At 44.4% G+C, this 26,836-nt stretch overlaps 1 protein-coding gene across 1 annotated transcript in view; it reads right to left on the bottom strand.

The window, feature by feature from the left end:
- Positions 1–1,189: 1,189 nt before the first annotated feature.
- Positions 1,190–26,836, bottom strand: part of lrrc38b (leucine rich repeat containing 38b) — a gene marked incomplete at its 5' end in the record, with an annotated part of 60,228 nt that continues 34,581 nt past the window's right edge. The window contains one exon of the mRNA XM_084316653.1: positions 1,190–1,446. Coding sequence (XP_084172779.1) covers positions 1,199–1,446 — 248 coding nt within the window. The 3' untranslated portion in view covers positions 1,190–1,198. The remainder of the gene's footprint in view (positions 1,447–26,836) is intronic.

The raw sequence follows: 26,836 nt of genomic DNA, 5'->3' as shown, positions 1-26,836 counted from the left end.
ACATCTGCAAACAAAAATTATAATAAAAAAGACCACATTTTCCCATGATGGTAAATGATTATGAAAGATATTTTGGGACTTCAATTGTGTGTCAAGGCAAGAATGACTTGGGACGGGTCCTACTAATCACCACAAAGTACCAGAAAATACCCCAAAGTACCCCAAAATACCCCAAAATATACCCAATTTTTTCACTGTATTTTCTGGTACTTTGTGGTGATTAGTAGGACCCCTTGGGACCTTTATGTAAAAAAAATACTGGTTTATTTAACTGTGATTTTCGCTTGTACCTTAACATTGATGCACTCATTGGTTTATTTGGTATAGAAATTAGTGGTTATATCATGTATATATACTGCAAAAACAACGTGTTGTCCCAATGTTAAATCTACCTGCATTATGTCAGAACTGAGACCTCCATTATCTTCTATGTGCAGCAGGAGCAACAGACACTACTTGCTACTGTCGGTGCTTGTGTACCGTTTTTAAATGCTTGTAAGTGAGGCTGTCCAAAAAGACGGTAGGATATGCCAGTATATGCTTTTAGGCAGTCTAAATGCTAAGGACATTGGTCGATTTGATATCCCCTTGATGACATCAATCAATCTTTGCTCCACAGACGAACATCCAGTAGTAATCTGTCATGACTCTGCCCTGTGGCCCTGCAGTCATGTAAAAGGTCAACCCCATTGTTTGACGTCATCTTACGTGTTTTCAGGTTCAAAACTGGAATAGGCTACTTTTCGTAGTGTCATTACAAGTCTGTAAGTCACTGGTTTGTCTAAGACTTATGTGAAATCACTGTATCAACTATTCTTTATAAAGGTGTTAACCTTTTTTTTTAACTGGCGAATTGCCTTCAAGACCCAATGGCCATGAAAGGATGACCACGTGTTCTCGCGGCCAAAAACAAAAACTTTTTAACACCATTCCACATGTAGGGTAGAGCACTCGCTAAGTGAGACTGGGACTCGTCTTGTCATGGGAATGTCCTTTCTTATCAGGTTTTTCCCAGCAAGACAACAACTCCCACAATACCAGCGCACAACCCTCCTACCCTTTACGTTCTGGAATTCACCAGGGGAAAAGCAATGCGAAACGTGTCAGGTCTCTGGAGTCCTATTTACAGGAGGTGTCAGGAATGGGCAGGTCGGAGCTGAGGCAGCTTGTTCTCCTCCTCTGGAGGCAAACGTGGGTCTCACTCTTCACTCTCCTCCTCGTCCCCCTTGGCGCCTTTGCTCCAGCGCTGGAAACAGTGGACGGTGGAGGCCAGGAAGAAGCTCGTCATGATGGCCACCACGGACACAGAGATGCCAGAGAAAATGATGATGAGCAGGTCCGTCAGGGTGAGGGTGACCTGGCACTCCCGGAAACTGTCCGTGGAGAGCTGCGTCAGGGACACGCGTCGGCCGTCCATGGGGAGAGAGCACTCCATACCCTCTACTCCTGCATGGGAAAAGATGACAGGAGATTAAACTGATATCCTGGAACTAAAGCCAACATAATAAATATTAAAGGTGCTATTTATCCAGTCAGGTGCATTCCACATGGGGAATTGGGAAGCAGGGAGGGGATACATGCACGCACAATGTAAACAATAACATTCATTTTGAACCCGCAACTATCATGAATCTATAATATTTTTTGGGGAAAAGCAATACTTCATGTATTGTAGTGTGACGACCCTCCCCCACACTGTGTTGTCGTCCTCTGCTCTGGCTGGCAGAGCAGAGCTGGGGAAGGCTCGTCAGCTAATTGGGGCACACCTGGGCCGGTGTGTCCAGCAGGATATCAGAGAGAGGCTGCCTCTGATCTCTGGCGAACTCCCCATTTGTTTTTGGTTCTTTGTTTGTCTGGTTGCTGTTTGTTGATTATTTGGTTCTTTGGTCATTTGGCTGTTACTTTTGGTTCATTTGTTTTGGTTGCTTTTCTTTGCTTTTACACCTACACATTCATGCTGCACATACACTCATCCACACACTGCTGACACACTGATACTTAAGCATTACATCACACGCAGGAGTGGTTTGTGACCAATAAACCATGCCTAGGGGTGGTTGTTAGGCCCGAGGCGCAGCCGAGGGTCGTTAGACCCCCCTAGGCATGGTTTATTGGTCACAAATCACGACTGCACGTGGTGTAAAGCTTTTATACAACTGCCAGATTCATCCAACCTTATTTCTATACAATAAACACACATTAATCGAAGATTTATTGAAAAAACCATCCGCCAGAAAAAGTAGTTCCCACAACTCCATGTGGAAGCAGCTTGAAGTGCATCCAACCAAACTAACACATCCAACTGTGTATTATTGGAATGATTGAGAGAAGTTGCCTCATGTGGAAGCAGCTTGAAGTGCATCCAACCAACTAACACATCCAACTGTGTATTATTGGAATGATTGATTGAAAATTTTATTACCAGATGCAGAATATAAAGTAGGTAAAACAAATTAAAACGTTTTCTTTGCCCTATAGGAAAAAAACGTTTTCTTCGCCCTATTTTTTTATTTATTTCTTTTAGCCTAAACTTAACCAGTTGGAAACCAGGGGTACAGTAATAAAATTAGCAATCAACCAATCAATCAATTCAATAGACCATGCTCACTTAAAACAGCGCTGCTTCTCTCTCAGTCTGACTCCCCCGCTGTTGCAGACAGGAGTGTGTGTGTGTGTGTGTGCGTGTGTGTGTGTGTGTGTCACAGTGTGTGTGTGCGTGTGTGTGTGTATGTGTGTGTGTGTGTGTATGTGTGTGTGTGTGTTTGTGGGTACGCCAGCGTCGGACAGTGTGTGAGAGAGAACGCTGCAGTCAGTAGAAAGTAGGAAGGAAGAAATTTAAATCAATCAATTAATCTATCAATCAATCCGCGATTTTTCTTTTGTTCTAGATTGAGTCAAGACCCATCAATTACATCATCCAACATTGTTTAAAGGACTAACACATTCCCCTTGACAGAATCGCTTCATATTTAGTCGTTATGGTGCTTTCAACATAACCATTTGTTGTCCGCGATCTTGTTTTCTCCCGGAGTGAGCCGGGGAGGGTTATGTGATTCGGTTGTGGGCGGGTCCTGAGCCCAGGTCCGTGGATTGTTGCCAATAAAGACGTGTGAATGGCCAATCAGAATCGAGAAATTTGCATGCCGTTGTATAATCATATATATTGGCTGCTCCTTTATATTACTGACAATAAATTCTTTGTTATTTCTTAAATTGTGCCTGTGTCTCCCTATTCTTGTTGCGAGCTTGAGCCAGTTCGTAACAGTAGTACAATACTGGATGTATAGTAAAAAAAAAAAAACTACATAAATATCAAAATAAATAAAAGTCTTCTTCTTTAACTTTTTCCTCCCAAAAAAAAGTATGCATAGGTAAGACCTTGTAAGGCTGTGTCCACTAAAAGCCTTTTTTTCAAGGCGGACCGCTTTTCTGAGGCTCGCGCCAGCCGGCCCTTCCTCGATGAGTTAAATTGATGAGCGCTCCTTTCCAAAAGTTGAACTAGTTTCAACTTTGAGCTGGGAGCGCTCTGACCAAAAACGCTGCCGCCGAGAGCTCATCAAACGCGAGGCGCGGCGCTGGGAAGAGGAGCGCCCCTGTCTCGTCTCCAGCATAGAAATGAATGACAGAAAGGAGCTGACAACTCATAAAACATCCCTGGTGGACACAAGCCCTAAGGGTCCACCTGTTCTAGGACCCTCCCCTCCTGTCTGTACGCAACAGCCCCAACCTTTGCATGTACTCCTCCATGGACTTCCTCCACACTTGAACTTTTTGAACAGTCATGCCAAGTTCATAGACTTGGCTCTACTGCCACTCGGTGGCCTGTCGGCGGTACTACAGACCACTACCCTCTGCATGGGTCTTTGTTTATCTGCAACTATGAATCTGCTTTCTGTCCTTGCGAATGTACTTCCTATGTATCTGCTATCGGTCCTGTGTGCTCCACAGTATATTCATATGTTCTAGTCTAGCCCTGTGTTCCTAGTTTGTGTATTGATATTATTGTTGTGTTCTAGTCTAGTTTATCCCCCAGTGTGTTTTGGCCTTGTGTTAGTTCTGTTTGCTCCCAGGTGTGTCTTGTTCCCAATTACCCTCTTGTGTTAATCAGCCTCTGTATATATGCCTGTGAGTTCCTTGTATTCCCGGTGGCATCATTTCGTTTCCTTGTGTTTTGTTCTGCCCGTGGTCTATTCCTACCGTTTGCGGAATAGAGTTCTTGTTTTTCGTGTTTTTCCTGTTTTCTGGCCTGGTAACGTTTTTGCACCGTGTGCCTTTCCAGCTTTGCTGTATTTTTGTTTTCGTTTGTTTTCTAGTTTCTCAGTTTAGTGTCGCTACTGTTTGTTTTTGGCTTTCTTTATTTGAAGTGTTTCTCCTGCGAGTATCTGCAGCACCGTCGTGTGACGTGTTATTGTTTTGTACGTTTTTGAGACTTGCTCTCTCACCTTGCTTTTCATTTACCAAGTAACTCGAATTAAAGGAGCAGTGCTCATATTCGTGAATCTACCTCTCCTCGTCTCTGTTTTGCATTTGGGTCCTCCGTCAACACGAAACCCTAACAGACCTGATGATTCAAGGGCAAATGCATTATTTAGCATGCGTTTGTGTCCAGAATTATTGGGAACAGCTAGACCCATTTCAAATAGCAAAATGCGTTCTCAAGAAGGGTGAATAGAAGTCAGGAACACCTTGACCGAGCTCAGCGCCTAATGAAAGCATAGTAAATCAGTCTGTTGCACTCTCCGGTTAACTGTCACATTGAGATATTGCGGTTTATTGCTTGAACACCATTGACATGCAGGACAATGGCTTGTCAGATCTCAGAAGCGGCATTTCATTTGTTGATGCATCTTGTGCTTTGAGAGGAACCTTTTCCAAAATTAAATCATTCTTGTATAACATCATCATAGATCGCTGTCACAGTCTCAGAGCTATATATAATGACCTGTTAGCATGATGTGTCTCTGTGCTGATGTGTTACAGGACCAGAGTAGACAGGATTGCAGACTAATACAACAGTATTTATACTGTGCTGCTACAAATGCAAGGGCGTTCAACTCCACATTGTGTGTGAGAGTTGTTTGCAGCCCCCGGCAGGTGGCTTGGTGGCTTAGAGTAGAGACATTGTAGTTTCTAAACACAATGTGCAGAGGATGTAAGATCAGGTGTTTTTTTATAAGCATCCTCATACTATTGTTCTCACAAACAGTAATGTCTTAGCAAACAAAAGGAGTTCCACTCACTTATGACATTAATGATAATTATGCCGTTGCTACCAGTAATTATGCTGTCTTCAATTTGGAATGTTTGCACTCCTAAGTAGAATATAATACAAATGAACAAAAGAGAACACACCAGGGTGCTGCAGGAGTGACCCTGTGGGGATATTGCATTCATATTGAATTTGAATATAATCATTTGTAGGATTTGACCAAAATGCTACCCGGTTAATGCTTGAAGACTTGGATTTTCAAGAAAACTTAAATGTAATATTCAAAAATGGATTTGGTTATTAAAACTGAAAACCAATTCCAATATTTCAGATTCAGCTGTGAATCGTATTACATTTTCACTACACACAAATCCAGCACAAATTATTCCAAATGTATTTAATAATGAATTTGTTTGTTTGTTCATTTGTTTGTTCAATCATTCATTCAGAGATCTCGTATCAGTGAAAACCCTGTTGACCTAAGAGAAAGAGCTGTTCCAACTACGTCTGGTAGGTAACATGCTATTTTCATACTTGACACGTGGGTGAGTTGCCTCTATATTGTGGGATGAGAAAGCTAGACATATTGATGCAAATATTAACTCAGGTGGGCAGGTATTAGGCCTTGCCAACATGGGTTGTTTCCGTATATACTACTGTATAGAGAGAGAGAGAGAGAGAGAGAGAGAGAGAGAGAGAGAGAGAGAGAGAGAGCAAGCCTCACATCTCCCAATATTCCAATTTTTGGGGGAGTTCAATAATGTCTTATTTTCAAGTGAAGCCTACATTGTTTTAAAAGTGTGTGTTTTGAATTAATTTTTTTATATTGATTTGGTCTGTGAATAAACTCCTCAAGGAGTGTGATAATAGGATACTCAATCACTGAGATGTCTGATTAAATACAATATACCATTCAATTACCAGAGAACTCGCAACAGCTTCTTCCTGTGAGCAGCCAGTGGCACACACCAGAAAACCACCAATCACACACACACACACACAAGACACAGCCGCACACACACTTGACTGACCGGTAGATATCTGACTTCCCATACAGCAGACCCGGCTTTGACAACATGACCAAACAACCGGTGCTTGCTGAGACCTTAGCTGGGCACAGATGAAAGCCAGAAGCATCACCAGCATCAAGGGCAAGCTGCTTGCTTCTACACTGATGAAGAGCCAACATCAGCAGCCTTGGAGAGATTGAATGGCGTTATGAGGCAAGCTTCAAAGATACAGAGCAAGTATCTCAAAAATATAGAGATCACTTCTTGGGTAACGCTTTATATTAAGGTCCTTGTAATAAGTGGTAGATAATACAGCCCTTATAAGATGCTTATTAACAGTATTATGTGTTAATAAGACTATATTAACCACTATTAGTTATTAGCCCTATTTTCTGAAAATCCGCCTAAAATACATACCTAAGTAAATGGAAGATTGCTCCGCTTCTACAATGTCCATTTGCATGTTCTTGGTATCTAGGGACATCTATGGACCTCAGTGAATGAATTCCCAGTGACAGAAATATTGTGTCTATTACTAGGCTTGCTTAAATTGTGATGAAACAAAGGAGAATATGAATTATGATTTTTCTTTGCATCTTTGACAGTGAACACCATGCTAAAAATGACCTGACATGAAAAACTGCCACTGAGCAGGCGGCCGGGTAGCGCAGCGGACTAAGAGTCTGTCTACCACCGCAGAGACACTGGTATCGAATCCAGCTGTCAGCGGTACCTCCGGCTTGGTCGGTCATCATACTGACACAATTGGCAGTGTCAGCGGGTGGGAAGCCGGTGGGTGGTATTCTGGTCGTTGTAAACAGTGACTCCTACAGGTCGGTCAGGGCGCCTGCACAGCGAGGGAAGGAACTGGGTAGGGTAGTGTGATCCTCCCACGCGTTACACTTCCCCAGTGAGAGTCCTCGCTGTCAGGTGAAAAGAGGCTGCTGGCTGTCTCCTATGTATCGGAGGAAGCAGCTGATATACTTCAGGGCTCCCTAGACCGACCAGTGGGGGGCACATGCACGCAACGACCAGGAAGGGGAGGGGGGAATTGGCATAACGACAAAATTGGGATGGGAGAAAAATACAGAAAAATAGGAGGAGAAAAAGTTATAAAAAAAATAATAACTGCCACTGAGCTCGTTCAGTACCTTCTTGAGATCACATGTACAAAAATTCTAAGGAATTAGAATAATGAATAAAGAGAAGATGATTAAACAGAAGGTTTTGTAGATACAGTACTGAATTCTGCCATCCGGACCAATGCAATTTGAAATATTATTATAGAATATAGAATATGAGGCCTGACCTTATTATAGCCAACTCGCACATCTATGGATCGGGCCCAATCTCCTCTTTCAAATGGCAGAGTTCAATTTGGATTTAGTATCACCAGGCGTGCATCGAGAATGAAGAATGAAATCTACTGTATGTACAGTTCGATTCTTAGAATGGATATGCCTCCGCCATTTTGGATCAGATTTCAACACAGATGGTTGCTAAATGTTCACAGAAGGTAGACACACTAACTGCGCTCCAATCTATGCCAATAACGTTCAGTTTTGTGATATAGTATCCCGAGAAATAAGAGAAATAAAGAAAATTCATACACAAGTAATTTGCTTCCAGGAGGCTAGAATTCCCTGGGTACTGTAGTTTTTTCGAAATGTCAACGCTCATTGAGAGCTCTGGATGCCCTGTGCTCATATGACTACAAATCATCATCATTCGGTGACGGCCACTAATTCAAAATGGTGGATCTCCGCGAAAATATTATCACATTTAAAAAACTAAAATCTAAACTAATAACACTTTAACCTATTGGTAAACAAACGTATTGCTGAAAATATATACTATGACTGCTGTTCTGACATGGTTAGGATGTTTACTCGTGGATACATTTGAAATCCATTATGTCATACAGTCTAGACAGATTGATTTATGACGTGATGTCATCTGCGGTCCGGTACCGGACGCGTGTATGCTTTCTACAAGTTGTGTTTCCGGGTTCCTCTGATTGGCCACTGAGTTGACCTATGCTATTACACCCCCCTTTACACTCTCGCCTGGGCGCCGGCTTGTCTCACATGACTCGGTCGAGCTCCAGCAGCAGCAGCCGTCTTCCGCCTGCGGTATCCTCCCTCAGAGGCGGCTCGTTCTTATTATTATCCCCCATTGTTCAGGTCGACATGGTCGCACAAACACCCATTGGAGGAGTAGTGGGGGAGAAGAAGAGGAATATTTTTAAATAGCAAGAATTATCGACTGGCAACTCTGTGTTCATCAGACCTGCAGCTGCTGGTACTGTATGGAGAGAGAGGCGGGGGGTCTCATCTCCATGTACAGTAGCCGATTAGAAGACACACAACAACAGCTGGGGGTCTCATGGGGAAACACAACTAACACTCGTCTTTATTAAATGTTGTTTCGGGTTTTCCCCCGCCTCTCTCTTATTACAAGGACATTAATATAGCATTGTATTGTATTTTATCTTAGTATCTTTTATCATGTCTATTTTATTGTATATTATATTTTATTCTATTATTATTTGTATTATTGCGCAATCAAGGCGGGCATGGCCACCTTAATTTCACTACGTGTCTCGTGTATGTATGTGACAAATAAATCTCTTGAATCTTGAATAAAGTGCACCTCATGTCCTGGGAAATAAAAGGTCTAATCTCATATTTGCAGTCTCCAAGGTCTCCATCACACGCAGGCTAACAAGATGGCAAAGCTAACAAGCGTATATAGTATGTTAAAGAATGAGGTCTCGCACTACGTGTCAGCCAAACAGGACTCTGCCGAAGTGATGATCCTGAGCGTCTATGCTTCCTCTATCCTAACGAAGAATGCCTTGCATGTACACCATAAGGTATTCCGACACACATCTGATAATGTGGGAACATATACTTATACTTATAATTTGGATGAGATATGGCTGCCCCCAGGGTGCGAATCATGGGGGACCTGGGTGAGCCATGGCTCCCCTAGATCAGGGGTTCCCAAACTTTTCAGGCCGGGACCCAGAAAATAAGGCGTCAGAGAGCCGCGGCCCAATGCACATCGTCAGGCTTTTATTTTTTTCAGGTGACCGATTTTTTAAGCCAAATATCACTTCAATCCTATTAAGTTAGTTCAAGTTAGTTATTCATTTATATGTGCTATTTATGAGAGGGCTAACTTGTTGCAAAATAATAATGATAATAATAATAGCCTCATTAAAATACTATTGTTGCTTCGGTTGTTTTCAGCGTTTTATGTGCATAATCTGTTATTTAGTTTGAAATGTTCGTTGAAATAAGTAGATTTTTCGTTTTTGTTTATTTATTAAGTTAATATAAAACCATATAGTCACATTTTAGAATACAATAGAATAGAATTTTAGAATACAACTAGAAACACTGTCCTGGCCTGCTTCTAAGTTCAGTGGCCCGACACATTTTTTATTTATTTTTTTAATCATCTCGCAGCCCTCCCGTGGCTGCTCGCGGCCCGACTTTGGGAACCACTGCCCTAGATGAGACATCAGCCCCCCTGAAAACATGATTTGTGAATTTTTGGGGGGTCTCTAAAATACTGACAATAAATGCTATTTTTCCCATGCATTTCAAATTTTTCTGTAATTTTCTGTATTGTCATCATCGTGTATAATAATAAAACAAATTTTGATGTATGATTAATGATTTGCGCACTAATTCACCGTAATAGACAATAGCATAAATCTATGGGGTTGCGGCACTGCAGATATACCCTACTCGTAATAATAAGAACATGCATGCAAATCTTGCGTTTACCATTTGGAGCGTGGCAGTCTGCAGGCACAAATCAACTTCACCCGCCGTTTAAAAAAAGAAAATACAGGTATCCAGGATATCAAAATATTCACGCATCCAGCGTAATGTCGAAAGTTAAACGAAATACAAAGAAGGCGAAGCAGCCTGCTGCGGGGATTACTTCTGTGACATGCAGATTTTGAGAATTGGGCAGATCTTGACCATCAGGTGGGTGGCGATAATGTTGCATTTTTTTGCCTACTATAATAATGTTAGACTCGATGTGTTTGGTCGTGGACTTGTTGTTCGGTATTGGTTCATCCGTGTGTTTATGTGTAAATAGGACTGTTGTGTGTGAATTTCAGTGTTGGATCAGAGGGGTTAATCTGAGCATGTGTATTTAGACACCTGTGTGGTGTGGACTATGTGTGGTTCTGTAATACTCATACCTATAGCCTATGGCCTGTGTCGACCGGGGACGTTTTATGAGTTGTCAGCTCCTTTCTGTCATTCATTTCTATGCTAGAGACGCGACAGGCGCGCTCCTTTTCCCAGCTCTGCACCTCGCGTTTATGCGCTCTCGGCGGCAGCGTTCAACTTTTGGAGAGGAGCGCCGCTCATCAAGGTAACTCTTTTTGACCGACCAATCAACATCGAGGAAAGAAAAATAATGAGCTCCCCCGAAGACCATGGTATGGTTCGCACACTGGCTGCCCCCATGTTTGAAAATATGTTCATCTAACCCACAATGCAAAGGGTTACGGTATGCATGCTCCTTCGCTGTTGTGCAAACATTAGTGCTAACAATGCTACAGTACCAAACATTAGGGCTGCAAGGTCAGCTACCAAACGTTACAGCTGGCTCATTTCTAGATGAGTGCTATTTAGACCTCGTAAAAAAATAAAGATAAGTGAAATATCTGTGGGATATCTGTGCCTTTTTCATGCCAATTTTTTTTTTTTGATCCACTTTTTCTCCCATTTTTCTATATTTTCTCCCATCCCAATTTCGTATCATCCAATTCAACCCTCCCCTGTCACGAACGCTGTTTCTTGCCTCCCACAAGCCGGCTGCAATGTGGACTAAGTCATACATAGCACAAGTCCCCTCCGGTACTTGAGGTAACAGCAGTCGCATCTTTTCACCTGCGCAGCTCGATCTCTCAGTGTCGAGGAGTAACGCGTGGGAGGCTCACGCTGCCCCCGACACTTCCTGATTCTACTGCGCAGGCGCACCAACCGACTTGTAGGAGTCGCTTGTTCACAACGTTCGATCCCCACCCTTCAGTTTTCCCTCCCCGTAATACGGCCAATGTGTATTACTGCGGACGACCAGCTAAACTGAAAACAATGTGGAGAGCTGGATTCGAACACGCGAATCCTAGCGTCTCCACACTGGTGGCGAGTGCCTTGCCCACTACACCACCTAGCCGCCATTTTCATGCCCATTTTATTATGGAAGTCAATGGAGAAATCACTCAAAGAGAGAAAAGTGACTGAACTATGTGCTTTCACTTATAGTGACAGGAAGGTGATTTTCTTTGAATGGACCATAGTCAAAATAGCTTCTTCCGGTGTTTTGCATTGATTTTACAGAATGAGGGGTGAAATGTGAAATATGTGTATTGTGCCTTTTCTGCAGTTCAACTATGACAAAAACCTTCCTTCTTGAAATTGCAGAATTCAGAATTGCAGCCACAATCGCCATAGTTAATAATGTGTGTGTATGTGCATGTGAAGAGATATTGGATAAATGCTCTGTTTTAACTGAGAAAATTTTTAACAGTTTAAGTTTGATATGCTATTGAGTCTTGAGTTCTTGAGTCATATTTGATCTGCCGGTTTGATCAGAATTCAAAATGACTAAAAGTCCCCTTTAAACCCTCTGGGACTGGACTGGATAACATAACACTCAGAAGTCAACTGCATATTGTGTTTGAGTATTCTGATGTCCGCTGTACACTTCAAATCTCATTATGCCCCATTCAAATGTATTGAGGTGCACTGGTCTCTGCTTTAGGACAGACAAAATTGTTTCATTAACACTTAAGGGTTGCAGACTTCAGGCTGTCATTGTTTGCAAAATATTTTCAATCAAATATTAAATAGGCCTACGTCTTTCCAATCCAATTACTTTTGGTCCCCTAAAATGGGGGGGGGGGGGGGGGGGGTTGTGTATAAAGATTACTATAATTCCTACACAGTTCACCCTATCTGGACGTACAGTAAACAGCTGAAAGTCTGTGCACTTTAACCTCATAGTTATTGTTACCTCATTTAAAATCCAATATGCTGGAGTGCAGAGCCAAAACAACAACAAACATGTTTAACTGTTTTACAATGCAGTGCTGGCCATCCATACAATGCTGGGAGTTGCCAGCAAATAAATCCCTTATAGTAGTAAACTGCAAATAGCAGGAAGGGACATGAATATAATTCAGTACAGGGGATGTGGAGCATATGCTCATTATTGCAATTCATTTGACAGTGATAAATCAGGGAAACAAAATTCATATACTGGTTTAAATCTATCACACCATTATTATTAATGACTACGGATAAGTTCAGCAAAAGTTAAATAAACTTGGAGATCCAACACATTGCTTGGAGAGTCCCTCCTGTCTACCTGTGCAGGAGATGAATGGACACTATTTATATTCACAGAGCACTCGTGGCTTGGTAAAGTAACTTATCTCCTCCGAGACTTTAGCCTTTGGCTCTACGCTGGTTATGTCTGGCCCTGCCTGTCCCAGAGGTTTGATTAATGAGAGGAGAGGCTAAAGCTTTTGTGGTTTATGCAAGCCATTATAGTATTACCTTATTATAGTATGATGATCAAATTGGAGAACAGGCCACTACAGTATATAAACACTAAGTGAATTAACACATCCACCGCCGGAAACACTGTAACACGTTATTGCCCGCCATGCTTTGACCGCCAGACCACGCTGTATAGCGATATTGAGATCAATATTGGATTTTTTCGCCATGGCATTCATAATTCATATATACACCTCCGGTGCTGGAGCTGGACCCTATGGCTCAATACCGCCGCCTGGTGGATGGTCGGGCGAGTTACACTCGAACAACAGGAAGTGGGAGGTGTGCGTTGATTAAATTCATCCGGCCGTCAGATATTGTCGCAAGGCTCCTGTGACGTACGTGGGTTGGTCATTATCATTATTACTGTATTTTGGAAGACCATGTGAACATCAGATTAGTATCATGAGTATGGGTTATGTTGTTCTTGGTTGTGTGATGTGTCATCGTTAATTCTGTTTCTTCTCTCTTTTTCCCAGAGACCACTCATCCTCCTGATTGAGCTGATTGCACCTGCTTGATTACACCTGTGGGCAGTTAGTTGGATGAGTGGATATAATCTGGAAGATGACACACACACGGGGCCCTCATTTATGGAAGTCACTGCCACGTTTCAGGGTGGAGTGAGGAGGCTGCCGTCTCGCCTATCTGTTACCTGAGACAACACTGTGTGGCTGGGTGCCATTTATCGCATTGAGTGTGGATTAAACCCCATAGCTGTGGTGTCCTATGATGGGCACGTGGTTGTATTGGCTATTAAGTGTTTGTTTGTTTACATGTATGTATTGTTTGTCCTCCCCTACCTTTTCCCCTTTTTCTTGCATTATGGTGGAGGTTTACATCCCTATCACCATAAATATATAATTTACTATTTGGAAAACGTCTTGTGTTGTGTCTTCTTTTACCTATACCTGGGACCTTGATTTAAATACATTTACTGAGAGAGGCTGCTTTTGCTCATGTGCCGCCCTCCCGTTGTTATTCTTAGACCTTCGTACATGACATGGGGGCTCGTTAGTTTGCGCAATTGTATGGTTCCTTGTTGGTAAAATAACGGGGTGACTTGTCGATTGAAGCATGTCAGGTAGGATAAGATAGCGTTTTCTGATTGGTAAGTTAGTGTGGTTCCATTGTCCGTGCTACACAGTTTGATTGATGTAAACCATTGTTGTATGTGACACTCTTGAACTAATCTGTTTTTTCTGCCACATAGGTAACAGGGGGATCGCCTACTTGGTTAGCGGGTGGGGGGCACGCGTCGTAATTCCGGTGGAGCGCGCAATGAAATCGGTAAGCGACTGAAGATATGTGTAGCCTCATCCCGGCAGGGGAGTAGTTTAGCTGGGGTATGCTAGAGTGACGTAGGTGATCCTAGGTAGATGGTTAGACCAGCATTTATTGTTTTCGTAAATGGTAGATGTGGGCAGTAAATCAGAGTGGTTGAATTGTATACTGCGGAATGTAATGATTAAATGTGTTACGCACGGATATTGTGGAGTAGGTGAGGGGCTATTTTCTTGGCACTTGTGATTCGTTTATTATTATTGTGTTATTTTGCGTAGGTTATTTGTGGTGTAGTCATATTCTGTAGGGACTATGGCTGGGACGGCTTTTACTTTGGATTTGTTTGTGGCGGATCCTACGAGGGATCAGATTGATGTCTGCACGAAAGCTGAATTGTGTGGGGTCGCCAAGCATTATGGCATTACGGTCCAAAGTTCAAAGAGTAAAGAGGAGGTGAAAGCAATTGTGCTCGCTGGGTTGGTAGATAGGGAGATATTAAGTTCGCCCATAGCCGGGGGAAATGACTCGGAGGACGTCACGCATGACGAGGCGTCTGGTGAGTCCAGTGAGGGAACAGGTGGTGCTATACAGGAACGGAGGGGTAGCGGTGCCAAGGCTGAGGAGATTGACAGTGATAATTCTGTACACTCAGGACGTGCCTCTGTTTCAGAGGAGAGAGCTGCTATGCGTGACAGGGAAGAGAGAAGGGAGGAGAGAGACAGATTGGAGAGAAAAGAGGAGAGAAGAGAGGAGAGAGACAGAGAGGAGAGGAGAGAAGAGAGGAGAGAGACAGAGAGGAGAGAAAAGAGGGGAAGGAGAAGGATAGAGAGCTCCAGATTACAATAAGGAGGATGGAATTGGAGAGTGGTGGCTCTTCTTCTCCCTCATCTGAAGGTTACCAGGGCAGTTTTAATATTGGGCAGCATATTTCTATGGTGCCCCTTTTTCGGGAGTCTGAGGTGGAAGCATATTTTTCTGATTTTGAGCAGGTAGCGTGGGCTTTACAGTGGCCGAAGGACCAGTGGGCACTATTATTGCGATATAAGCTCACAGGTAGGGCTAAGGGGGCATGCCAGTTATTATCAAAGGAGGACAGCATGGTATATGAGAAAGTGAAGGGTGCTGTCTTGCGCGTATATGAACTGGTGCCGGAAGCCTATAGGCAACGGTTCAGAGCACTAAGTAAAGCTCCCTCGCAAACACATGTGGCATTTTCCCAGGAACAACGGACAATGTTCACTCGTTGGTGTGAATCATGTAAAGTGGATGGGGTCGAGGCTTTGAGCGAGTTAATCCTCATTGAACAATTTAAAAAATTTGTGCCCGAACGCATGATTGTGCTTTTGGAGGGGCGAAAGGTTTCTACCCTCCAGGAAGCTGCGGTTTTGTGTGACGAGTTAGCAATGACCCACAAATATATTTCTGTACGAAATGATGTGTATGTAGGAGGGGGCACGTTTTCTCCGTCGGGGTCGCCGTTTCGGGGAGGTGACGAGCGACCATTCCGACCTCGTTCACCGCCGTCTGAAAAGGTGTGTCATTATTGTAAAAAAGAAGGGCATTTTGTGAAGGACTGTCATGCGCTAAGGGATCGACAGGAGACCAGGGAGTCAGCCCAGGACCCGAAAGGGGTGGGGTTGATTGGTACGGTGTCATGTCCTGACCAGCATAGCTCTTTTGAACCCTTTTTGTTTGATGGTTATGTGTCCCTGTCGGGTAAAGTTGGGGACTACCAGCAGGTGAGAATACTCCGTGATACAGGAGCCGCTCAATCGTTCATCCTGGCTGATGTATTACCATTGGATGTGGACTCCTGTCAGTCGAGTGAATTGGTGAGAGGTATTGACATGGGGTGTGTGCGCGTGCCGTTGCATAAGGTGCATGTACAGTCTGTACTGATCACAGGTTGCTTTCCGGTCGCGGTTCGCCCATGTTTTCCCGTAAAGGGCGTGGATTTCGTCATGGGGAATGATATCGCTGGGGGTAAGGTCGTCCCTGTGTTGGAGGTTGGAGACGCTCCATTTACTAACTCATTGATTGATAATCACCCCAATGTTCCTTCTATTTGTGCTGTCCCTAGGGTACAGGAGCGGAAGCGAGACCAAGGTCTAGCGTTGGGTGACTCTGTCTGTGGTGAGTTTTGCAAATTGGCGGTGGCGCAGCATTTTGAGGCGGGGGATGAGGTGTTTATTGTGCTGCCCACGCCTAGTACTGTGCTCGCTGCCCGGTTCTCAGGACCTTATGTGGTAAAAGGAAGGGTGTCTGCCACTAAGTATATGTTGCATACGCCCGGGCGGCGGAGGAGGACACGCTGGTGTCATGTGAATAGGCTAATGAAAGGTTCTGCCCGCGTCTCGTCGGAGTTGGGATGTGACAGGGTGGTTGGTTCACATGCTGGGTTGTGTTCTATTGTGCCTTGCAGGACGCATAGTGCTGATGTTGGGAGTGCGAACCCCGGTAAGCGGTTCGCGTGTCGGTGTCCGGTGGCGATGAGGGAGGTCGTGGGGAGAGTGGCTATGTACCCAGACAAAAGAAAGAGGGGGCTGGCTTCACCTGGCCATGGTCCCTGGGACTCTCCTTGCCTTCTAACTCCCATGGCTAATGTGTCTCTCTGGTCTTTTTGTACTACAGGAGGGTGAACGTAATGACGGTGCCTGTCTTGTTCCCGTTATGGCATGTGGTATTGGGAAGGGTGTTGTTTATTTATTTCTGTTCTGTTGGTGCTAATCGGATGTTGGTTAATAATAAGTGATAATGTTTTGCTAACCCTGCGGGTTCGCTCTTATGGGGGGAGGTGTGACGTACGTGGGTTGGTCATTATCATTATTACTGTATTTTGGAAGACCATGTGAACATCAGATTAGTATCATGAGTATGGGTTATGTTGTTCTTGGTTGTGTGATGTGTCATCTTTAATTCTGTTTCTTCTCTCTTTTTCCCAGAGACCACTCATCCTCCTGATTGAGCTGATTGCACCTGCTTGATTACACCTGTGGGCAGTTAGTTGGATGAGTGGATATAATCTGGAAGATGACACACACACGGGGCCCTCATTTATGGAAGTCACTGCCACGTTTCAGGGTGGAGTGAGGAGGCTGCCGTCTCGCCTATCTGTTACCTGAGACAACACTGTGTGGCTGGGTGCCATTTATCGCATTGAGTGTGGATTAAACCCCATAGCTGTGGTGTCCTATGATGGGCACGTGGTTGTATTGGCTATTAAGTGTTTGTTTGTTTACATGTATGTATTGTTTGTCCTCCCCTACCTTTTCCCCTTTTTCTTGCATTATGGTGGAGGTTTAAATCCCTATCACCATAAATGTAACTGAGGGGTACAATTCCCTGACTGTATTGATAAGTATGGTATCATTAAACCACTACCGCTTGTACTTTAACTTCTGGCCATCCAGTACATGATATAGATATGATGAACACTTTCCCACCTGATGAAACGAAGTCCACACAAATGTATAAATTGAATATTTTATATAGCAAAGGGTATATACAACGTTCACTTAATGACATTTATGATTTGAAATGCACTTGTATGGCAAATGAGTATTCGTAGGTAAATCAACATTGAATGTCCAATCTCTGGTTACGCAGGGAGCAAATATACAACCTGGTTCTTTAGGGGACTATAGCGATGGTACTTAAATGATTATAGCTGGATACACTAAGGGGGGGGGGGTCCCGCTGGTTGTAAGACAGTAGGGGGGGGTTAGAAGAGCCGCTGGCGGTATCCCATCTGGCCGACGATTTCTTGGGAGAATTCAGAGTCCTGAACACGATGCCCACAGAACCTCGGTCCGCAGATGAATACAGCTGGACCCTCTGGTGGACGGTAGCTGCCGGTCCACAGATGAAGAGACGTGAGGCGACCTCACTCGGGGTAGAGCGCCGTCTCACCTGGACTCCTCTCCGGGGGGTAGTTCCAACACTCAGTAGTGTTGGCCGTTATCCATGGAATAATCAAAGCACCCAAAGCATGTAGATAATCCAAGCCGTGGAAGGTTCGCCGTCGTCCGGGTAAAGTAATCCAATGTACAGGTCCACTCGTCCTGGCCCGGAGCTCCTCGGATGCAAGCACCACACGTGGTCTGCCCAGCCTGGTTAAGACTCCAGATAACGTCAGGAACGATGGGGGTACTGCTCACTTTATAACTCTAACCGAACGATGCACCATACATAATAGACTATTATTAGCTTAATAGAAATACGTCCAACTCGACGGTATAGTGCCAAACTATGACAATTCAACTATTAATCCACACGATATCTCAATGCCTATTCTGAGGCCAGGTAGGCCTTACTGCACCACACGTGCGTCGTGGGTGAGGCTTTGCGTCTGTTACTTAGTTGGAGGGTAAAGAACTAATGGACTAAAAGAAAGTTCTACTTTACTTGCGCCATATATATATGCGCTGTGAACAAATAGTACCATTCGTATTTCGCCAGACGTATTCCTACGCGGAACCGGGCTTGCCACGACATGTTGGTCGGCACGATTGAACTTGAACCTAGGGGTATGGCTGCTGGCGCCAGGTTCTCGTCCAATGGTAGAATGAAACTATTATGGGCTGTTAGTAGACTAAAGGGATATTCAGTGCATATTGTACAAGGAATATACAGGGGATATCAAACGATATACAAATACTATTAAATATATATCCATAAATAAATATATATATTCGGTTTAATCTGATCTGAATTAGTCCCACCTAATTAGCTAAGCAGAGACAGATTAACCGCACTGTCTACCACTCAAGGTCCGCTGTAAGGGTCAGTCAACTCACAAAGTCATGGGGTCATGGTCATCATCGATAGTGTCTGGGAGTCGGGGCAGTTCTATTAGCCTCGCCACGGGTCGTGTGTAAGTTCGCCCTTGGACGAGCACTTCAGCTGCTCGGACCTTGCCATCGGCACCGGTGATTACTTTGCTTACGCGGCCAGCCAGCCACATAGCTCTGGGTAGTGACTGGTCGATAATCATGACGACTGTTCCTTCTGTCAAATTGTCTCTCTCTTTTACCCACTTCTGGCGGGTCTGTAGAGACGGTAGGTAGTGGAGTAGGAAGCTGCTCCAAAACTTGTCAGCTAGCACTTGACTGTACCTCCACATTCTTCGGCCGTTCGCTTCTTCAGGCCTGTACATTGTCTGGGGTAGCGCGGGGTCCAGCCGCCCCATTAAGAGTGTGTTGGGGGTGACTGGGTCGACATCTGCTATATCACTGGAGACGTAACCGAGGGGCTTGGAGTTCAATACTCCCTCGATCTCCGTGAGGACTGTCATTAGGACTTCTTCCGCCACAGTCTGGGCCCCAAGCACGGCGTACAGGGCTGTCTTTATAGAACGTACTTCTCTTTCCCAGGTTCCACCGAAGTGGGGTGCGTTCGGGGGATTAAACTGGAAGTCAATCTGGGATGGAGCGAGGTGGGTCTTAAGTTCTGGGCCCATAGCTTGGAAGCTCTCTCTCAGCTCTCTTTCTCCGCCTTTGAAGTTTGTCCCGTGATCAGACAACAATGTAGACGGTTTTCCTTTCCGTGATGTGAATCTTCGGAAGGCCATAAGGAATGAGTCTGTGCTCATGGTCGGAAGGAGCTCGATATGTATCGCTCTGGTGGTCATGCATTTGAATACAATACCCCACCGCTTCTCGGTTCCTCTTCCTCTCTTTATATACAACGGGCCAAAACAGTCCATGCCTGTGGAGTGGAATGGCTTGTCGCCGAGTCGGAGGCGACAGGGGGGTAGGTCAGCCATCCGTGGTATGCTGGGCTGCGCGCGCCACTTTCGGCAGTCTAGACAGGTTCGCTGGAAGCGTCGCACCGCTTCTCTTCCTTGAAGTATCCAATAGCGACGTCTGATCTCCGCGAAGACTCTCTCTGCTCCTGCGTGGTGTACATCCTCGTCGTATTTCTTTATGATCAGCTCTGTGACCTTGTGTCGGCTGTTCAAGACTATCGGGTACTTAATGTCATCCGGTAGATCGGGGGCTCTCCGCAGGCGACCACCCACTCTGATGAGATTATGGGCGTCACTCTCGGGTGCCAGGTGGAGCAGTCTGCTGTCTGATGGGACGGGCTTTCCTCCCTGTAGACAGTCTAGCTCATCGGGGAACGAGTCTCTCTGGGCTCGTTGTAGTAGAAGAAGTTCTGCTTCTTCGTAGTCAGCTGCTGAAATGTCAGTGGTGGACTGACTCTCTGGGTGGTGCCACAGGAATGTCTTTAGTTGCGCACTCTGTAGGGTAATGCAGTCATCTATGTTGGGGTCTGTGGAGGCGACTGTGCTCAGTCCACAGAACATAGGTTTCTTGTTCTCAGCCTCCTCTTTACTTGCTTCCCGTGGGGTGGGCGTAGGCCACTCTTCTTCCGGGAGCTTGAGGAATTCTGGTCCGTCACTGTAGATGTTGCGACGGGTGAGGTCATCCAGGGACATTCCCCGGGTGATGACGTCAGCTGGGTTGTGTTTGGTGTCCACATACCGCCAGCTCGCTGCTTCTGTTAACTCTTGAATCTCGGTGACTCTGACTCCCACGAAGACTTTGTATCTGCATGAATCAGACTTGATCCATGTGAGTACTGTCGTGGAATCTGACCACAAGATTGTTCTGTGCACCGGAATGGTGAGTTCACGTTGGATTAACGTGGCTAGATGCGCTCCTGCTAGGGCTGCGCAGAGCTCTAGACGCGGGATAGATTGTTGCTTTCGTGGGGCTATTCTTGAGCGAGCCAGGATGAAAGCAGTGTGTATCTTTCCTCCCTTCTCTTGGGCACGCAAGTAGGCCACCGATCCATAGGCTACTTCGGAGGCGTCGCTGAAGACGTGTAGATCAATCTTGCATGTCTCTGGCCTCACTGTGGATGGGAAGTAGCTGCGGCGTATATTGACGCCTGGGAGTGAGCGGAGTTCCGTCTCCCACTCTCTCCATGTGGAGGCAAGGTGTGCGGGTATTGGGTCGTCCCAGCCCTGGTCCTTGTCCCATAGTGCTCGTACAATCATCTTTGCCCTGGTGGTGTAAGGTAGAATACATCCCAACGGGTCATATTGTCTGGCGAGTGTTCTGTACACACTCCGTCTGGTGGTCGGTGTCGCCGTCGACCTTCCCTGCTCTGGAGTCAGGGGTTTGTGTCTATAGTGGAGCGAGTCTGTTTTGAAGCGCCAGACTAGTCCTAGTGTCATTTCTTGGGCTTCTCCTGGGATGGTCGCCATCCAGGTCTCGCTGCTGGCAGCCTTGTCCGCGGGGGAGAGGCTGCGCAATACGTGCGGGTCACTGCTGGCCCACTGCCTGAGATCAAAGCCGCCTTTGATCAGGGAGGCGCGTAGCTTGATTAGGAGAGCCTCGGCTTCTTCTTGAGTCGAAACGCTTTGTTCTTCACACTGTGTCGGACCTCTTCATCTGCTGCTGGGTCCTCTGCGACGTGTTTCTGTAGTGCAAACAATACTGGGGGGTCGCTGCTGGCCCGCTGCCGGAGATCAAAGCCGTCTTTGATCAGGGAGGCGCGGAGCAGCGCACGACGTCGCCAGTCAATTTTCTTCTCGACATGCTGCAGGAGTGTGGTGTCTCCTTCTGTCGCTCTGGAGTGGAGGCAGCTAGTGGCTGCTGTTCGGTTGAGAGATTTAGCGAGGGGGCCTTGTAGTGTCCACCCTAGGCGGGTCTCGACTGCTGCAGGACAGCCTCGGGGTCCTGTATGGACCCGGTCAATCGGGACTATGAGTTCTGCATGGTCGGAGCCTATCAGCAGGGTCGGGGTGGCGCCGTCTATGAGCGGGATAGGTAGTTGACGCAGGTGCACATATTTATCCATCAGCTTGGCGATGGGGTAGGTGTACTGCGATAGTCCTATTTCTTGGCTGGTGAAAGCATTTGTAATCCTATACCGTCGCTCTGGCTGCCCGCTTGCTGCGATAGTGAAGGAGACATTCTCGCCCTTTATCGTCTTTAAATCTCTTCTTATTGTCCGAATCGTCATTTGGTTCTCGCTCCCCCGCAGTCCCAGCTGGGCCGCAGCGGACGCGAGCAGAAGGGTCTTCTCTGACCCGTCATCAAGGACGGCGTAAGTGTCCATGACTTTATCTTGGTAGCTCAATGTCACACGGACTACCTTTAAGAGCACTTGGGCGCCGCTGCTGCTGGCGGGGTCAATGTACATGACACTTGCCTTGGTGCCGCTCGATGGTGCAGGTGAAGGCCGTCTTCTGTTACTGTCGTGTAGTATATCTAGATGGGCTCCGTCACACCGACTGCACCTTTTCTTTAGGCGGCATTCGGCTGCCATGTGACTGCGCGCACATCGGTAACAGCGCCTGTTGGACTTTATCCATTGACTCACTTCTTCTGCATTCATCTTTGTGAACAGGTCACATTGTGACAGCCAGTGTTCTTTCTCACAGTAGGGGCACACCATCTTCCACTTCTCTTTTCTCGAGGGGGTACTGTGGCTCTTACTGCTCGGTACTGACTCTGATTGGTGCATGACAGTCACCGATCTTCTTCCATGATTTATTCTCCTGGGTCCCTCTCTGGAGCTTGGCGTGCTCCGCCCGAACGTATCCAGTCGTAAGCTGCTGACTTCTCTCGCCAGGAAGTCGGCTAGATCAAGGAGGGATGGTTCGGGGCCGTTAGGATCCCGGTAGTCTCTCTGCCGCCTAAAACGCTCTTGTCTTGCGGGTGGCAGCTTCTCTAGAATCCTCTCGACGTTAGAGTTGGTTGGGGTATGGCTGCTGGCGCCAGGTTCTCGTCCAATGGTAGAATGAAACTATTATGGGCTGTTAGTAGACTAAAGGGATATTCAGTGCATATTGTACAAGGAATATACAGGGGATATCAAACGATATACAAATACTATTAAATATATATCCATAAATAAATATATATATTCGGTTTAATCTGATCCTTCACAACAATAAATATATAATTTACTATTTGGAAAACGTCTTGTGTTGTGTCTTACCTATACCTGGGACCTTGATTTAAATACATTTACTGAGAGAGGCTGCTTTTGCTCATGTGCCGCCCTCCCGTTGTTATTCTTAGACCTTCGTACATGACAGCTCCCGACAGACACTATGTACATAATGGATCGCTTTATAAACTTAATAATCGATATGATTTCGGCGTTTATTGCAACATACAAACCGGAAATGGACCTAGGCGATCGACATCCTATACCTGGGATCTTTCACCGCCAGTCTCATTGGCGAACGGTAAGAGGACGCTAACGTTATTTTCAGCCCAATTGTTTATTCATTTCACTGCAAACCGATCTGATCAATATATCACCCATACTACATAAAGCATTTACTGACGATCACGGAATTATAAACGACCCCCCCCCCCTTTCCTCCGCACATGATGACGCATAATGTATAGGATCATATACAGTTGCATTTTTTAATATAGCGTGTATCGGGAATAAACGGCAATCGATAATCTATATATGCGTTTAGGCCTATAACTCACGTTCTAGGAATTACTGCAGAAAACGATAAAAACACTTATATTCTAGACAGTGTTTCTCAACTGGTGGGTCGCGACCCAAAAGTGGGTCGCGGGGCCATTTTGAGTGGGTCGCGGATGTGCGTGTAAAAAAAAAAATAAACATATTTTTTTTTTTTTTTTACTTTTTTTCCCCCACTACCTATCTTTGTGAAAGTGGCTTCTCAGCTCTGGTCCAGCTGAAGACAAAGCGGAGGAACAGATTGGACATTGAGCATGACCTCAGAGTTGCTTTGTCTACCATCACCCCAGACAATTATCCCATTAGTTCCCTGCATGTTAAGCTAAGAAGTCTGCTAAGAAGGATATATTATTTATTATTATTATTATTTTATTTCATTGTGTTTTTAGCCCTTAGTTGCACTTTTGTTGCAACCCCAGTTATCCCATTAGTTCCCCCAAACGTAGGTCTGTTATGTTAAGCTAAGAAATCTGCTAAGAAGCATAATTATTTATTATTGTTATTTAATTTCATTGGGTTTTTAGCCCTAGTTGCACTTTTGTTGCAACCCCAGTTATCCCATTAGTTCCCCCAAACTTAGGTCTGTTATGTTAAGCTAAGAAATCTGCTAAGAAGCATATTATTTATTATTATTTTATTTCATTGGGTTTTAGCCCTAGTTGCACTTTTGTTGCAAACTCAGTTATCCCATTAGTTCCCCCAAATTTAGGTCTGTTATGTTAAGCTAAGAAATCTGCTAAGAACCATATATTATTTATTATTCTTTTATTTCATTGGGTTTTTAGCAATAGTTGCACTTTTGTTGCACTTTTTTGTGTTTATTTCATGTTTTGAAAGATTGCGTATTACTGCAAATATTTTTTCTTTTACATAAATCATATTGGTTAAAAATTTTGGGTCGCGACTTAATGACTAAGGAAAATGTTGGGTCCCGAGGCTAGACCAGTTGAGAACCACTGTTCTAGAAGGTATTTCTGTATGAATGTTTGAATGAAAAAGTATAACGTTCCTACATCCTGAACGATAGATAATCGATGTTGAATGGGCCATAGTAATGTCAATTTAGCAATACAATTTAAAAATAGCCCTGCAAAGAAGGTGAACATCTCCATAGGCTTAGAGTGGTGGCAGACTGGCTATATTGATGGATATAAGTTATGGCAGGGAATGTGTTAAAGATGACTGGATATTTCTAAAAAAATATGCGACCAGTAGCTTTATAACTCTGTCTGTCAGTCGGTTGGTCTACAAAATTCCTCAACCTCTAGTGGCCTCAGTTTTTGCCCTAGGACGCTCACATTTTGCATGGAGGTCAAATGTGTTTGTGTGTGTGTGTTCATGGCAATTGTCTAAAAGGGGGGGCGTGGTAATGGGAGCGGCCTATCGCAAAAAGAGGCATAACTTCCCAATGGATTTTAAAACATGCACACGAGTTTGTGGAAAGGTTGGTCATGACCCAAAGGACAGCTGATTAACTGTTCATGTCAATTGTCAAAAAAGGGGAATGGCAGTGGGAGTGGCCTATACCAAAAAGGTGCATGACTTCTAAACTGATTCTAAACGGATTCAAGTATCATGGACACAAATACACACACACACACACACACACACACACACACACACACACACACACATATGTTCAGGGTCACTCTACACTATAAGAGGGGACTACAGTTTCTGAAAATGTTTAGAAAACAAAAAAGACAGAACATTTTGTTTTAAGTTGCTTGTTTATATATTATTCATATATTATTATAAATATATACTGGATTTATTATTTGTATTGGCAAGTGGGGACTTGGAACCTGAACGTCATCTACCTAACTAAGGGGTGATATCCATATGCTGCAATAAGACTGTATTTGTTCTACACAAAGGCCTTTTTGGATTATTTAAAGAAGGCATAATATCCCTATATATGTTAACACTTTCAGCGGCAGACGTTTTAGACATCCTTGTACTCATTGTGCCACCGCTGTAAAGGATAGCGATTTTCACTGTGCGTCGCAGTGTTTGCAGGGCTATATCTATATTCTATATTATAGCTATGGAGACAATACTATGGCTCATTTGACAGTAACTATCCCTCGCTCAACATGTGAAAAAGAATAAATGTTTTCATGTATAAGTTTGCATGTTATACCGTGGTGAATATTGTATAGTTTCAGAGTGATGTAAATGTCCAAACCCAACCCCCTCCAATGTACAGTTCCCCCCCTACCCGCCTACCCAACCCCCCCCCCCCCCCCCACACCCAACCACCTCCAATGTACAGTTTCCCCCCCACCCTACCTTATTGTTTAATGTATGTATAAAATGTATAGTGTATACAGTATATTCAATAGTAGTATTGATGGTATATTAATATATATATATAATATAACTATTAATATTGTATTCAATTAATGTGTATGCTACTGTGCATGTTGTTCTGTTTCACAGGTTTTTGACCTATGGACAGTTACCTGTGGGAATTATAACTATAACCTATGGAGAGTTATCTAAAGAAAGAAACTATCTCAACTGGTCTGTTTAAATAAACAAACTAATGACTAACCATTGAGTCATCCATTGTGTGGTACCTGTCAGACCCTTTCGGAGGGATTCAAATAGAACTTTTGATTAGATCCGAACAATAGGTGACTAATGCATTGTATAATAACCTAAACATTATTATTTACATTTGTTAGGGTTCTAATCATATTTCAAAAATATTGAATCAATAAGAATAAATGCCGATTTATTTTTCTGTTCATGTATACATTCTGGAGTGTGAATGTCACATCATGCCATCTAAAAGGGGTTAAGAGGGGTCATCCTGTACCATCCAAGTCTGGAGCATCTTGTTCTGTTATATTATGATCAAATTTTAACTCCAACATCAACATGTAAATTCCCTTAATAGTCTGTACCCTGTTGAGCTGTTTCTGAAATTGGATTACACATTTAAATGTGAGATTTCTCTGAAACGTTTCTTTCATCACAAGGCATACTGTTTCACATAGAGGCCAATAACGAGTACCGGTATACTCGTTACTTGGTCCGCTTTTCTTTTTTTTCTCGATTTTAATATTCTATACACTCTCACGGACCTCAGTGTTATCATTGGAACTCACTCTGAGACCCTGAGAGTGCAATGCTGGCCGAATCCTGCTAGGTGGCAGTATCGCCTACCCTTTGAAACCTTATTTCACACTGTGTGTTACATTTTATATGGTCCGGGCGGAGAATTTGGACCCGGACAAGTGAAAGACTTGATGCATATTTTGTGCCAT

The sequence above is a fragment of the Notolepis coatsorum genome (genome assembly GCF_963971535.1).
Source record: "Notolepis coatsorum genome assembly, chromosome: 6".
Classification (NCBI taxonomy): domain Eukaryota; kingdom Metazoa; phylum Chordata; class Actinopteri; order Aulopiformes; family Paralepididae; genus Notolepis; species Notolepis coatsorum.
Note: the sequence above shows the minus strand (reverse complement) of the source record. Positions and strands in the feature narration are given on the sequence as shown.